Here is a 15,469-nt window from a genome sequence, read left to right as displayed (position 1 = left end):
GACCCCTTTAAAATACACTCCCGTTAAAATCAGTGAAGCTATCTACACTGTATGATGAATAAATCTCTTATACTTGCATCGCACGTACATCTGCACTTTGTTGTTTATGATGAAAGAATTCGCGAGTCAGAATTCAGTCAGCGCGCGCTGAACAACGGAACCCCGCTGTTTCAGCGATGACTCATCTGAACGCCTCTGATTGGCCATTGCATTTATAAGCGTAACATAATCGTGTGTGATTGGTTATAACGCACAACACTGTTAAAACGCGGAAAAAGAAATATAATGGAACAAATAAGCCCTAATATTAATTAAATAGTAGGCTATTAGTAACCTGATAATAATAATTATAATTATAATAATAATAATCGTCTTGCTATCGTCAGTGGCATCAGCCACAGTCGATATCTCTGACTATCGTCGATACACGATGGGCTACTATCGTCTATCGGCACAACCCTAAACACTGTATGGAAACCCTGAACACCTGGATGGAAATGAACAGCTTGAACATTCTGTAACATTTTTGGCCCATTGAATAAATAAATAGTACACTGAAACTAAAAAATGGTGTATTTACTAATTGAAACTATTCTTACTCAGAAATTGCTAATACATTTCACAAAGTAGGCTATTACAAATAAACGGCAAGTACCGCATTTAATTAAACATGAAAAGACTGAAGTAGTATTTCCTCAAATATTTACAACTTTGAGAAATCTTTTTTTTTTTTTTCATTTACAGTGTAATATGGGTGAATAAATGACATCATTTGTGTCAGCTAATATTCTGTCATTAACTGTATTTATTGTTGATTGTCAGATTTTGAAGAAAGCTTTCTACAGTGGATACCAAGATACCGTATACTTCTTGCAGCAGAGCAGTGAGTGACTGTATTGCAAAATTTATTGTAATTTTTTTTTTTTATTATTTAAATTTAATGTTTAAGTATTCATAGGTATGTATACACTTACTTTTTTTTTGCATTTGATAAGAGTGATGCATACAATGTCAACCTATGACTAAAACCCTTTCATGTAAACAATTGTAGAGATGTACAAATGCAAGGAAATCTTTTGCCCTATTTTGAAAGACTGATTGGAAATGTTCAATACTCAGACACATCGATCTTAAAACAAGCTGGAATAAGTCTATGAAAATGAATAGAGGATTTGTAAATATTTCTAAAGTTTACATATTGTTACGAGCTCCCCTGTCTAGGTAGAGAAGGAACCGATTAAATAAAATAAAGAAAGAATTTAAATAAACTAAACAAATTGTACTGCATCAGCACCGCTCCTGCCCCCATAGCACTGGCATCGACCTGTAACTTGAAAGGTACATCAAAATTTGGTGCAGAGAGAACTGGGGCATTACAGAGAATGTCTTTAGCAGCTCGAAATGCACATTCACACTCTGGAGTCCACACAAAACTCCTAGAGGCACTGAGAAGATCAGTCAGGGGAGACACGATACAAGCAAAATTCCTACAAAACCCTCTGTAATACCCAGTCATTCCCAAGAACCTGCGTAACTGACGTTTGTTTGTGGGAGTGGGGAACTCTAACATGGCAGTTATTTTAGCCTCAATTGGTCGCACTTGTCCTTGACCAACCTTTTTCCCAAGATAGGTTACAACTGCTTTTGCAAATTCACATTTGGTCAAATTCAAAGTAAGCGAAGCTTTTTCCAAGCGCTGGAAAACATACTCGAGGGACTTTAGATGTTCTTGCCACCCATCAGAATAGATGACTATGTCATCCAAATATGCTGCACAGTTTGGAATGTTAACCAGTACCTTATGCATCAACCTCTGGAATGTCGCAGGTGCATTTCGCATCCCAAAGGCGAGAACGGAGTACTGCAAGAAGTTATCTGGTGTCACGAAAGCAGAAATTTCTGAAGCTCGTGGTGTTAAAGGAACTTGCCAGTAGCCTTTCAAAAGATCAAGCTTAGTTACATACTTAGCTGATCCAACTCGGTCTACACGGTCTTCTAAACGGGGCAAGGGAAAAGAATCTGACTTAGTGATACTATTCACCTTCCAATAGTCCGTACAAAAGCGATAAGTAGAATCTGGTTTTGGGACTAATAAGCAAGGTGAACTCCAGGGACTTTCACTAGGCTTTGCAAAACCATTCTGGAGCAAATACTCAACTTCAGCCCTCATAATCCTACGCTTAGCAGGATTTACTCTATACGGGAACATCAATGTCATGAACAAGAACATTCGTCTGGCTTGGAACATCAGAGAACAAAGTAGGATATCCTCTGATCAGTTTACCCACTTCACCACATTGTTGCACAGGAAGATAAGACAAATAAATGTCTAGATCAGACAGAATGGCTGAGTTTTGCAAGCGTCCACCCGAAAACTTAGCATCACACCCAGTCAATCCATCATTCTCAGGACTGTAAACAAGGAGCAAAACAGCAGACATGACAGGTACAACTTTTAAGTCAGTAGCTTCACCTCCACCCCTTACAATATAGGGCTTCATCATATTAATATGACAGACTCTAGTTTTCCGCTTACGATCAGGGGTGCAAATTACATAGTCAGTCTCACTCAATTTTTTATCCACCGTGTAAGGACCAGAGAATTTGGCTTGTAAAGCTGACCCAGGCACAGGTAATAAGACAAGAACCTTATCACCAATTTCAAAGTGGCGTGCTACACTCTTTTTATCAAAATGTGCTTTCATTTTGGACTGCACAGAGGTAAGATGAGATTTTGCGGTTTCACAAGCTTTATGAAGTCTCTCACGGAATGAACTCACATACTCAAGAACAGATGTGGGCGAGGATTGTTTAGACAGTAAATGCTCTTTAAGCAATTTTAGTGGGCCGCGAACAGTATGACCAAATACTAATTCCGCGGGACTAAAACCCGTTGACTCTTGTACGGTCTCTCTTACTGCAAACATTAAGAGGGGCAGACCTTCCACCCAATCTTTCTCAGTTTCCACACAATAAGTTCGGAGCATGGTTTTTAGAGTTTGATGAAAGCGCTCAAGCGCTCCTTGAGACTCAGGATGATATGCAGACGACAAACGATGACTAACACCCAACTCTTTTGCTACCTGCTGGAACACTTTGGAAGTAAAATTAGTTCCCCGGTCAGTCTGAATAAGCCTAGGTAGGCCAAAAATGGAACAAAACTTCACTAGCTCCTTCACTACAACACTGGCTTTTAGTGATCGCAAGGGAATCGCATCAGCATATCGAGTGGCTGCACACATAATTGTTAAAACATATTGATGTCCTGATTTGGACCTAGGCAATGGCCCAACACAGTCAATTATCAGACGCTCGAAAGGTTCAGTTATAACAGGAATAGGCTGCAAATGCGCTAAAGGAACCACCTGATTGGGTTTCCCAGCTACCTGACAAGCGTGACATGAGCGGCAAAACTGAGATACACTGGATTTTAAACCAGGCCAAAAAAAAGTGCTTGGCAATTCTTTTGTACGTCTTGGTTATGACAAGATGTCCCGAAAGGAAATGCTCATGTGCAAGTCTTAAAACGTGAGACCGGTAACTTGATGGTAGAACAATTTGATACATAGTATTCCAATCAGCCTCACCTGCCAATGAAGGTGTCCATCTACGCATCATCACTTCACCATCCCAAAAATAAGACACACCAGTTTTTGGAACGGTATTCGAATCCACAGCAAGTTCCCTACAGCTACTCAGAGAGGGATCAGATCTCTGAGCAGCAGCTAACTGTGGTTTTCCTTCACAAAAATGGTCAGTTGGGTTAGAAAAATCCTTGGACTCCCTCAAATTTTCAGGTTCGACTGACAGTTCACACTGTACTGAGTCAAAGGAGTCTTGAAACAAATTAGATAAATCCACTACATCCTCATATTTTCTTGCCTGTGCCCGTGTCACTACACATGCTGGAAAAACGGAAGGAAATTTAAATGCTAAACCAGACTGATCATCCAGCTCAGGCTTAATAGAAACGACTGGGAAAGGGAAAACTTTTCCACCGGCCAGATCATTACCAATGATAAGACTTACACCCTCTACTGGTAACTGTTCACGAACACCGAGTTGAACCAAACCTGAAACCAAATCAGAGACAAGGTGAACATTATGTAACGGCACATTAATGCAGCCTAGCTCCATTCCCCGAATCAATACATCAGCACCAGACTAGGTCTGCTCAGAAAACGACAACACATTCTCCAAAATAAACGATTGGGCTGCACCGGTGTCACGGAGCATAAGAACAGGTTTTTTCTCCCCACTACCAGGAAGAGAAACAAAACCATTTATAAGAAAAGGTTTGTATACTTCGATCTCTGAACACGAATCAGCTCGCTCGGATAACGCCACAGAATGAGCAAATGCTAAATTTTTAGGTTTTGCACCAGCCGATTTTTGCTTCCAGACCTTGCATTCTGAAATGAGATGGTTTGGATCTAAACAGTAAAAACAAACTCGCCGTTCTTCAGAACCTTTCGGCTTATGAGAGAAATCAGACTTCGAGCGGAACACTCTACTCGTTTCTCTGCACGATTCATTCACTACCAACGGCGCAATTTTGGCCTGACGTACAGAGGGAAAAATTGTCCTGTGCGTAAGAACAAACTCATCAGCAATCACAGCAGCATCTGCGAGCGTTGTTACCTTCTGCTCATTTATCTCAAGAGCCTGTTCTACAGGTAATGCAGAACAAATTTCTTGAGCTTTGCCTACCAAATTACATTGGAGAAGCAACACCCACATATCTCTTGGCCAATTCAATTTCTCTGCCACTCGCTCAAACGTAGTAAAATAGGAGTCAACCTCAGCTTCACGAAACTGTGGTACCAATTTTACATACTTACTGACATCAAAAATGGAATGCACAGGATCCGAATGGCCAGAAGAGGGTGGACTAAAACGAGGTGAAGGACTAGGCCGGTTACGTAATGCTTGAAGCTCAACCTCTAGTCTACGGAGTTTTATATCCCGAGCCGATTCAATTTCAAGAGCTTTAATCCGCAGCAATTGAGTCTCATGTTCTTGTTTTTTTTAAGGCAAGATCAAGTTCTTTTAATTGAACCGCGACTTTAGGATCAGAATAGGATACCTCGTAATCCATACCAGCTGAACTCACTTCATCAGAAGCCGGCTCCATCTCTCCACCCCTTTCACGCCCCTGTTCTGGAAAAACAGCAGTTTCCACTAACCTTTTATACAATTAGTCTTTAATCTCTTGCTTTCTCGCCGATCTAGAAACGGACATATTATAGAAGTCAGCTATTAACAACAGGTCACTTTTCCTACACGATTAAATTCCTCAAGCGTTGGAGACAATGTAAACGTAATCAAATCAAAATCCATACTATCTCACCAATATATGGATCTCCTCCCCCCTTAAGGAATTCAAAAACAGCCAAACAAAAAGATAAATAACTTACCCGTTTCAATGTTTGTAACCACAATCAATCGAGTGACGTTATTTATAAATGAACAAGCTTCTACGTCGACGACACCCCAATTTGCCTGCTTTACGCAAAGTTATAAATTTTGTTGAGACGAGCCCCCAATTCTGTTACGAGCTCCCCTGTCTAGGGTAGAGGAGAAGGAACCAATTAAATAAAATAAAGAAAGAATTTAAATAAACTAAACAAATTGTACGTCTTCAGAGCCCCTGTCTCCCGTCCCAGTACTGATTCAACACCCGAACCATAAATCAAACAAAAAAAAGATTTATTTAGGAAACATAGGAAAAACAGTAACAAAGAAAACGGAAGATCTTACATGGAAGCAATTAAATTCAGGAGGGGGTAATGGCCAAAATAACAAACAAAACATAGGTCTAATTATTTTAGTAAACTAAATAACCTAAACACAAAATAACGATGCAAACAAAAGACAATACTAAACCTACCTCCCTTACTACATATAAACAGGAGAAAAAGTATATAAAACAAATGGCACCCACCTCCCTACAGCTTCCTTAAATTAAAATATAAAGTGTTGAGAAAATAGCGAAACAAAACATGAAACAACTTGCCCTGCACTCAGGGGTTCAATAAAAAAGAGTCCTATAACAATCAACAACAAACAAGAAAACCACACGTCTGCGACAGGGACTCTTCGCAAGAGAGACGGCGGAAAAACCTCCCGCCCCTCCAAGCACTGGAAAACTATCCGGCTTTTATGGTAGGGCACACAGTCACAAGAGCGAATCAGCAGAGGTTGACACTCAAGATCGCTGATTAACAACAGGTGTTGCTACTTAACCTAGGAAAGCAGAAACAATAAAGACACACAACAGGCATACAGAAGAACACGTACGATGACGTAACAATATGTAAAGGGTTTACATTTTAGAAGCTGTTCGTACATTGATAATATGCATATTAGTATTCATCCAAATATAAAATAAAAAGTACGTGCTAGAACTACATTTTACATGCAAATACACTACCATTAAAAAATTTTGGGGTCAGTAAGATTTTTATTTATTTATTTATAGGATAGAAATTAAGTACTTTTGTTAGGCATGGATGCCTAAAATTTATTAAAAGTGGCATTTACAATTTTACATTGTTACAAAGGATTTCTATTTTAAAAAATGCTGTTCTTTTGAACTTTCTATTCATCTGAGAATCCCTCCAAAATGTACAAATGTAAAAAAAAATATTAAGCAGTGCAATTGTTTTTAACATATATAATAATCAGAAATGTTTATTGAGCAGCAAATCAGCATATTATAATGATTTCTGAATGATCATGTGACACTGAAGACTGGATTAATGATGCTAAAAATTCAGCTTTGATCACAGGAATAAATGACATTTTAAATGTAAAATCAAATAGAAAACAGCTACTTTAAATTGTAATACTATTTCACTGTATTACTATGTTATTCATCAAATAAATGCAGCCTTGGTGAATATAAGTGATTTATACAAAAAAAATATTAAAAAGTCTTGCCAACCCCAAAGTTGTGAATGGTATATGGTTGTACAGGCAATTGTTGTCTGTTGCTATATTGTGTATTATAGCCCAGTTTGAACGTTGTCTTGACTAGTCAGCATTTGGAAGTAATGTTTTAGTTCTGTCCACTTGCTTTAAACAGCGCTGTCATTAATACTGTCTCACACACCTCGACAGACGCGCTGCCACTGTATCCTGAACGGAGAAAGGAGTCTGATGCATCTGATGATTCGGTGAGCTCAGATCACTGGATGCTGACACAGACTGATCGTGCTGAAGAATCCCAGCAGGACTGCCCTGAACAACCTGAACAGAAGACCGTCAATGGAGTTTGTTCATCTTTGAGTCCATCCCTTCAAGAGCAGACAGTACATAAGAACTCACCAGTAGATGTTCAGGAAGGTACTGTAGTGTCCCGTTTCCATTTCTGATTATGGAGAATTTGATACAGAAGTGAAACGGTCTCCTATTCTGTTTTAGTGCTTTTGTGTAATATCGTGGGGCAGCTGGAGATTGTGAGTAATTCAAACGTCTCTTTACCTCAACGGACTCTCTCATACCTGCTCTTATTGTTCACACTGCCAATCTGGAGTGCCACAACCTTATGGGACAGGTACTGATCTAATTATGGTTTATTTAGAAAAATGTTTAGTGACTTTATTAAACAATATATGTGGTTTTGGTGCTCTTTAGCTGTAGCGCATCAGTTCAAGTGGCACTGGCATGTGGATCGATCATCTCTTCTGCGTTACTTGTAGATACAGCACTAAATAATTTTGTTTTTTATAATTAAATAAGAATGAACATCATGTAAGGTGTGTTGAAAGAAACAGTACAACTTGCTGAACTATATAATGTTTGATGTAATCACTCAATCAGTGTTTCAACTGCGGAAAGACGTCAATGAAACGGCTTGTAAACAATATTTCACCTATAATGTATAAAGAAGCCTTCCCCTACGGCCATCCGGCACCTATTAGAGCAAATTGCAGAGTAAATTTCCTGGCGATGTTGTCACCCTGCATGATGCAAATGGGCATGGTGAGTGCGTTGCCTGTCTGGGCAGTGCCCAAGCAGAAGCTGTGCTCACAGGGACGAATTATGTCACTGCGAGAGCATGAGTCTTGGCCTTCTACGCTCGCGGATCAACTTCTTCCACAAAGGCGGTCCTTCCCGGCCTGCTCTCCCATTTCTTCCCTCCCAAGAGCCTAAGAGGAAGAAACAGCGGCAGGAAGAAGGCAGCGGGGCTCAAACACCGGGCTCGAATGAACTCACGCCGGCACAGGTCCTGCGTGCTTCACTCTCCCTGCAACATCTCGACTCGCCTGTGTGCTTCACACGTGAGGATCAGTGCCCCTCATTGGCAGCGAGCAGCTTGATTTTCATTTGGCAGGTCTGAGGAGGAAGTTGTCGTGGATGACTTGATGTCATTGACAGCTTCAGATGCAGAGGAGTGGGTGTGTTCTGGCAAAGATCCTGACACCCTCCTTCCAATGCAAGCAACAAGGCCCAGCATGGACAGCAAGCTGATCCGCATTCTCACCAAGGCTGTGGAGGATCTAGGCCTACCTTCGTTGTCTCCTGAAGAGTCAGTCCGCGGCCTCTTAGACGAGTGGTACCTGAAGGGACGCAGTCAACGATCATCCTGCCAGCGGCACGCCCCGTTCTTCCCGGAAGTTCATGAAGAACTCACCAGGACGTGGCGTGCCCCCTACTCTGCGCGCTAATCCTTCCACTTCTGCCGCTCTCACCACTGTTGACGGCACTGCAGAACGAGGTTATGGTAAGCTCCCCCCCTCTCAAAGAGGCAGTTGATGCGCATCTGTGCCCTTCATGTCTCCTGAAGAGTCAGTCCGCGGCCTCTTAGACGAGTGGTACCTGAAGGGACGCAGTCAACGATCATCCTGCCAGCGGCACGCCCCGTTCTTCCCGGAAGTTCATGAAGAACTCACCAGGACGTGGCGTGCCCCCTACTCTGCGCGCTAATCCTTCCACTTCTGCCGCTCTCACCACTGTTGACGGCACTGCAGAACGAGGTTATGGTAAGCTCCCCCCCTCTCAAAGAGGCAGTTGATGCGCTACTGTGCCCTTCATCGACCCTGGGGTTGAAAGCCCATGCAGCGCACCCATCTAAGCCCTGCAGAACTACCTCAGCCATAGCAAACAGGGCTTATTCAGCAGGCTGGCCAGGCTGGTTCAGCGCTTCACATGATGGCGGTGCTCCAAGTGTTTCAGGCCAAACTTCTCCGCACCATGGATGAGTCCGGCCAGAGTTCTGATGCATTTAGAGTGCTGCACAAAGCTGACTTGGCTCTGCACGCTACTAAGGCCACTGCACATGCGATCGGCAGGGCCATGGCCAACTTGGTGGTGCTGGAGTGCCACCTTTGGCTAAATCTGACAGAGGATCAGGAACGCTGACAAAGTCGTCTTCCTAGACTTGCCAGTCTCTCCCAAGGGACTGTTTGGCCCTGCCGTGGATGGTTTTGCTGAGCGGTTTACAGCGGCACAGAAGTCATCGCAGGCAATGCGTCACTTCCTGCCGAAGTGCTCCAGTGTGGCGACTGTTTCAAGTCGCCAGAAGGCTCCATCCTCTCAGCAGCCTGCCAAGCCGGTGCCGCCTCAGCCCCAGCTTAAGTCTGAGCCTGGGCTTCCGCAGCACCCCTGGATGGCGAAATGCTACCCGCCCCCGTGTGACGAACTGCCACTCGAAAAACTCAGACCACTTGCCATCCGGCTCCAGGCTTGGAAAGCCATCCCGGATGTGTCAAGTTGGGTTCTAAAAACCATATAACGAGGCTACTCGCTCCAGTTCGCTTGCAGGCCACCTCGCTTCAAACTTCGGTACGGGACAACAATGCTCACATTCTACGGTCCGAAGTGCAAACTCTGCTTGCAAAAAGAACCATGGAAACGGTTCCTCTAGCAAACAGCAACTCAGGATTTTAAAGCCGTTACTTCCTTTAAGTTCCCAAGAAAGATGGCGGGCTCAGGCCCATTCTCGACCTCAGGCATCTGAACCACTCGCTTATGAAATGGCTGTTTAAGATGCTGACTTTGAAACAGATCCTCGGTCAAATATGCCCTGGGACTGTTTTTTATCAGTGGATCTGAGAGATGCTTACTTTCACACCCAGATAGCCCCCCATCACAGACCGTTCTTGAAATTTGCGTTCAAGGGAGTGGCCTATCAATATACAGTCCTGCCATTCGGACTGTCTCTGGCCCCACACACTTTTACAAAGTGCATGGACATGGCTCTTTCCCCTCTGAGGCAGATGAAAATCTGCATCTTGAATTACCTCGACGATTGGCTGGTTTTAGCCATATCAAAATGGGAACTGCTGCTCGGTCACCTGGAGCGGCTTGGGTTGAGAATCAATTTAGCCAAGAGCTCTCTGTCTCCCAGCCAGCGAGAAGTCTTTCTGGGGACAGTTATCAATTCTGCCCAGATGAAGGCATGGATTACGCCAAAACGCTCCTTGATAATTCAGCAGCTAGCGGTGTCATTTAGACTCAGGACTTCATGTACACTCAGGGCTTTGTAGAGGATGCTCGGCCTCATGTCCTCTGTGTTTCCTCTGGGCCTGCTTCATATGCAGCCCCTCCAATATTGGCTCAAAGCCCATGTCCTGTCCCACACTTGGCGCCTGGGATGTTTTTCATCTCGGGGTAACCCACTGCTGTATCAGAGCTGTGGGATCTCGGAAAAAAGCGACTTCGTTCTGCACTTGCTTATAGCATGGCACTATTGAATGCATTTCCCATAAGCGTGTAACGCAATGAGAGACCTTCGAAAAGGAACGCTCCAGTTACTTACATAAACTCAGTTCCCTGAGAAAAAGGAATGAGCGTTGCGTAAGCTGGCGTGTTATAAGGTTGCACACGAGTCAATGACTGTCACTATCAGTCAAAAGATTCTGATGAAATGGCGCTCAGAGCTAACTTATATAGCAGTCAGCTCCACCCCTTTTGGGTGGGCTGAAGCGCCATTGGTTCGTGCAGCTGCACGAACGTGAACAAATTAGGCTTCAGTATCAGAGTAAACAGGAGTTTTGCCCATAAGGGTGTAACACAACACTTGTTCTCATATTTCAGGGATTCGAGGTTAAGTAAGTAACCAGAGCATTTTTGCGGTAGCTCTATAGCATCACTGTTGAAGAGTAGTTAGCTGGTGAAGTGGATTTACTTATTGTAGATTTAACGAAAAGTTATCATGAGCATTGTGATGTTCAAAGCGCATATCACTACAAATGTCAGACCAAGAGGATTTTAAAATGAGCGGTTCATTCATAAATTCGTACAATATTACCTTCACGCTGTGAAAATACAAACTGTAACACAGAGGGCCCTATTTTAATGATCTAAGCACATGGTCTGAAATGCATGGCGCAGGTGCACTTATGGCGTGTCCGAATCCACTTTTGCTAGTTTAATGACGGGAAAAACGGTCAGCACTCCAGGTGCATGGTCCAAAAGGGTTGTACCTATTCTCTTAATGAGTCATGGGTGTGTTTTTCCATTCCCTTTTTTTGTGCTCGCACCATAGCGGATTAGCTATTTACATGGCAAAAGCAAAGACTGAACGCTTCTCCAGAAAGGAAACGGATCTGCTCATGCGCAAGGTTAAAGCGTGCAAACAGACCATCTACGGGGCACAATAATCTTTTACATTGTAATCCTTTCATTTTAAATATTTGCCATGTTTGTGTGCGTGCTGTGCTGTGTGTGTAATAAGCAGAGTGTACGTGCGTTGTACCCCTGCCTATAGGCGCATATTACTAACGTGCCGTTTAAACAAATTAAAAAATACTGTGTCATTGACTTTAGTTTACACCTGGTTTTAGTTGGTCAGTGGCACAATCGTTTTAAGTTGCCTCAAAATAGCAACGCGCCAACAATGTGCCTGAACACACCTTGTTTTCAGACCAGCACGCCCATGGACGAACAGATGGGCGCAAGTGCATTTGCTATTTAAACAACATGGTGCTGGACGTGAAAATGATAACCCTGTCGGGCTGAAACTATCAAAAAACACTTGCAAAAACACTTGTCTTGTGTCGCGTTGCGCCGGGGGTATGATAGGGCCCATAAAACAACAAGCCTAGTGCTAAAAAGGGGTGGGGCTACATAATAAATCCATGTATTATATTACATATTCGTTTTATTTTTACTTAACCTGTTGTCTTTATTATTTACATTTACATTTAGTCATCAGACGCTTTTATCCAAAGTGACTTACAAATGAGGACAATGGAAGCAATCAAAATCAACAAAAGAGCAATGATATACAAGTGCTATAACAAGTCTCAGTTAGCTTAACCCAGTACACGTAGCAAAGGTTTTTTAAATAATATAATAAAAAAAAGAAAACAGATAGAATAGACAAAGAATAGGCCTAGAGCAAGCTAGTGTTAGAGGTCTTTTTGCTTTTGTCAATTGTATAATAAATGAAAAGAAAACAGACAGAATACAAAAAGATTAGAAAGCAAGTGTTTTTTTTTAAGAAAACAAGCAGCAAATGAATAGAGCGCAAGTCTAAAAGGGAAAAGTTTTTTTTTTTTTAAGAATAGAATTAGAATAGAGAGTGCTAGAGTTAGAGGGTCAAATAAAGATGGAAGAGATGTGTTTTTAGCCGATTTGTGAAGATGGCTAAAAAAATAAAAATTACCTGCCCATTTAAAAGTCTGTGAAAGTGACTTTGTGCTTCTTTGGGATGGCACAATAAAGCGACGTTCACTTGCAGAACGCAAGCTTCTAGAGGGCACATAAGTCTGAAGTAATGAATTTAGGTAAAGGGGTGCAGAGCCAGTGGTGGCTTTGTAGTAAATTCTAATTTAATTTGATTTAATTAATTAATAAATTTTAATTTATTTTGATTGAATTTAATTTAATTTGCAGTACATTTCTAATTTTGGTGTATTATGTATATGTTTGAATAGATCTGTCATGAAAACAAGTTTATTACAGCCACTGTTTAAATGTTTATATTTCAACAACAAATTGGAATAGAAACAAAATTACATCATAATTTGTTGATATAAAAACAGCCTTATGTACAATGTTTATACAACTTGGTTTTTTGAGCATTGATTATTAAAGGGATACTTCACCCAAAAATGAAAATTCTGTCATTACTCACCCTCATATCGTTCCAAACCCGTAAGACCTTTGTTCATCTTCGGAAAACAAAAATATATTTTTGATTAAATCCGAGATTTCTGACCCTGCATAGACAGCAACGCAACTGAAACGTTCCCAGACCCAGAAAGGTAGTAAGGACAACCTTAAAATAGTCCATGTGAAATCAGTGGTTCAACTGTAATGTTATGATGCTACGAGAATACTTTTTGTGCACAAAGAAAACTAAAATAATGACTTTATTCAACTATTTCTTCTCTTCCGGGTCAGTCTCTGCTGCAATTCACAAGAGTACCACAACGCGTGTGCATTCCTCTGCTTGTAAACAAGGCGCAGCGCATGCGTGTTCTACATCAGAACATTGGCTCCTGCGTCAGCAGCATCACGCACATGCGTCGTGTTACTCTCAGATTTCTGAGTTTCAGTATAAAATTAATTTCGGTACATCACTAATTTTCTTTAAATGCATAAAACTGACATAATTAAAAGCTAAAATTGAATAAGACGCACAGCCTAGGTTTTTAATTTAAAATTCAACATTTTAACGCTGCTCATAAGCACTCATGATTTGTTGTTTCACAGGTACCATAAATGGATCACTAATGCTATGACTGTGGCATACTGGCTCTGGCATGGTATTAAGCTATTCATGATCTTCATACTCAAAATTGTACTGTCCTCAATGAGGAAAGCCCTTGGAGACATGTAAGCACACAGTAAAAAAACATTTTCTGCTGTAAACTTTTACTGTTTCCATTGTGGAATCATAACTCTCTTCTATCTTTTGCAAAGAATGCTGAGTCTGATCAGTTTCATACCTGCGCAAGTTCACGATGAGCAGCATAGACGCAGAGAGTTGGCTGAGAGACACATGGCCTCCTCTAATCTGAATGGTCACGTCTCTGCTGTTTTCCCGCCGAGTCCCTCCATGGCACAGACCCTCCCAAACCTCCACACACTCCTGATTTCACTAGAGGCAGCAGAAAACAAGTGGAGAAGACGCAAGATAGAGGTGCAACACACTTTACAGCAACACGTGGCTTATGTGAAAAGAATTTAAAAACATACAAGCAATGTGAGATGGTTAAAAGTTGATAAATTGTTCTGTGCTGCTTCAGATGGAAAAGTTTCATTGTTTCTTAAATCTAAATACTAAATACATATACTAACATACAACTAGCAATTGTACAGGATATATAAAATAAAAAAATAAAGGATTTTTACTAAATGTCTAAGGTAACATTAAAATATTATTATTTTATATTATTATTATAAATATTTTTAAACATTTACATTCACCAAGTTGTATAACAGTACTACTTAATTCTATTATTTTTATCAACAGTAGTAACAGTAAGAAAAACACAGATCTGCATATAGTTTTGTGGAAAAAATGAAAACCCATTCATAAATATTATTCTCAGTTATGCTGTCAACTTTTCCAGTTTTAATCATTTTAACATTACGTATTATAAAAAATAAAAGAGCCACTTGTTTAATTGTGTTGTTTCCTTAATATTCTTCTCACACACTTAAAATAGGCTTTTATACATGAAAATATACAGCTGCCTGGCCACCATAAGGTATGAACATTTTTTATTGTTTTATTATTTGTTTTTATTGTTTATCTTAAAATTTTATATATATATATATATATGCAATCAAAACCAACAAAAGAGCAATAATATGTAAGTGCTGTGACGAGTCTCGGTTAGTCTAAGGCACTACACGTAGCAAGTTTTTTATTTTTTTTAATAATGAATAAAAAAAAAACAAGTAGATACTGTAGAATAGAAAATTAATAGAGAATGCTAGTGTTAGAGGGTCATTTTTTTATAATAAAAAGAAAACAAGTAGTTAGAATAGAAATAAAATAGAGAATGCAAGTGTTAGAGGATCAAGTTTTTTTTTTGTAATAAGTATTAGTAGTTTAGTAGAAAGTATAGTACTATAAACTATACTATAGTAAGAATAGAGAGTGCTAGTCAAGTGTAGACGGAAGAGATGTGTTTTTAGCCGTTTCTTGAAGATGATGGCTAAAGACTCAACTGCTCACACTGAGTTGGGCAGGTCATTCCACCAGCAGGGAATATATATATGATTTAGTTAATAGAAGTTAATTGATAAATAAAATCTATTCATGACATTATTTTATGAAAGTATCCTCACTTTAAAGCATTTTTACACAAGTGCCTAGAACAGTACTGTAGCTTTGTAGGAAGGTTGGAGACGTTCGTTGACACAGTTCTTCTGGATTTAGTATGTCTCAGTTTTTTTTGTTTCTTCATGTCATTCCAGACGAACTGGATGATGGCGAGATCAGATCTCTGTGTGGAGCACTGGCTGTTGTCAGACTCCTTGTGCATACAAAGATCTCACTGGA

General features: G+C 40.7%; 1 protein-coding gene across 1 annotated transcript in view; it reads left to right on the top strand.

Annotated features, from left to right (window-relative positions):
- LOC107746336 (patatin-like phospholipase domain-containing protein 2) overlaps positions 1 to 14,162 on the top strand; it is a 21,636-nt gene extending 7,474 nt beyond the window's left edge. Inside the window, exons 2-6 of the mRNA XM_016560488.1 lie at positions 823 to 883; positions 7,123 to 7,347; positions 7,426 to 7,558; positions 13,669 to 13,791; positions 13,879 to 14,162. Of these exons, the coding sequence (XP_016415974.1) occupies positions 823 to 883; positions 7,123 to 7,347; positions 7,426 to 7,558; positions 13,669 to 13,791; positions 13,879 to 14,146 (810 nt within the window). The 3' untranslated portion in view covers positions 14,147 to 14,162. The remainder of the gene's footprint in view (positions 1 to 822; positions 884 to 7,122; positions 7,348 to 7,425; positions 7,559 to 13,668; positions 13,792 to 13,878) is intronic.
- Positions 14,163 to 15,469: the final 1,307 nt, after the last annotated feature.

Source organism: Sinocyclocheilus rhinocerous, unplaced genomic scaffold (assembly GCF_001515625.1).
Source record: "Sinocyclocheilus rhinocerous isolate Xijiao unplaced genomic scaffold, SAMN03320098_v1.1 scaffold2393, whole genome shotgun sequence".
Lineage (NCBI taxonomy): Eukaryota > Metazoa > Chordata > Actinopteri > Cypriniformes > Cyprinidae > Sinocyclocheilus > Sinocyclocheilus rhinocerous.
Note: the sequence above shows the minus strand (reverse complement) of the source record. Positions and strands in the feature narration are given on the sequence as shown.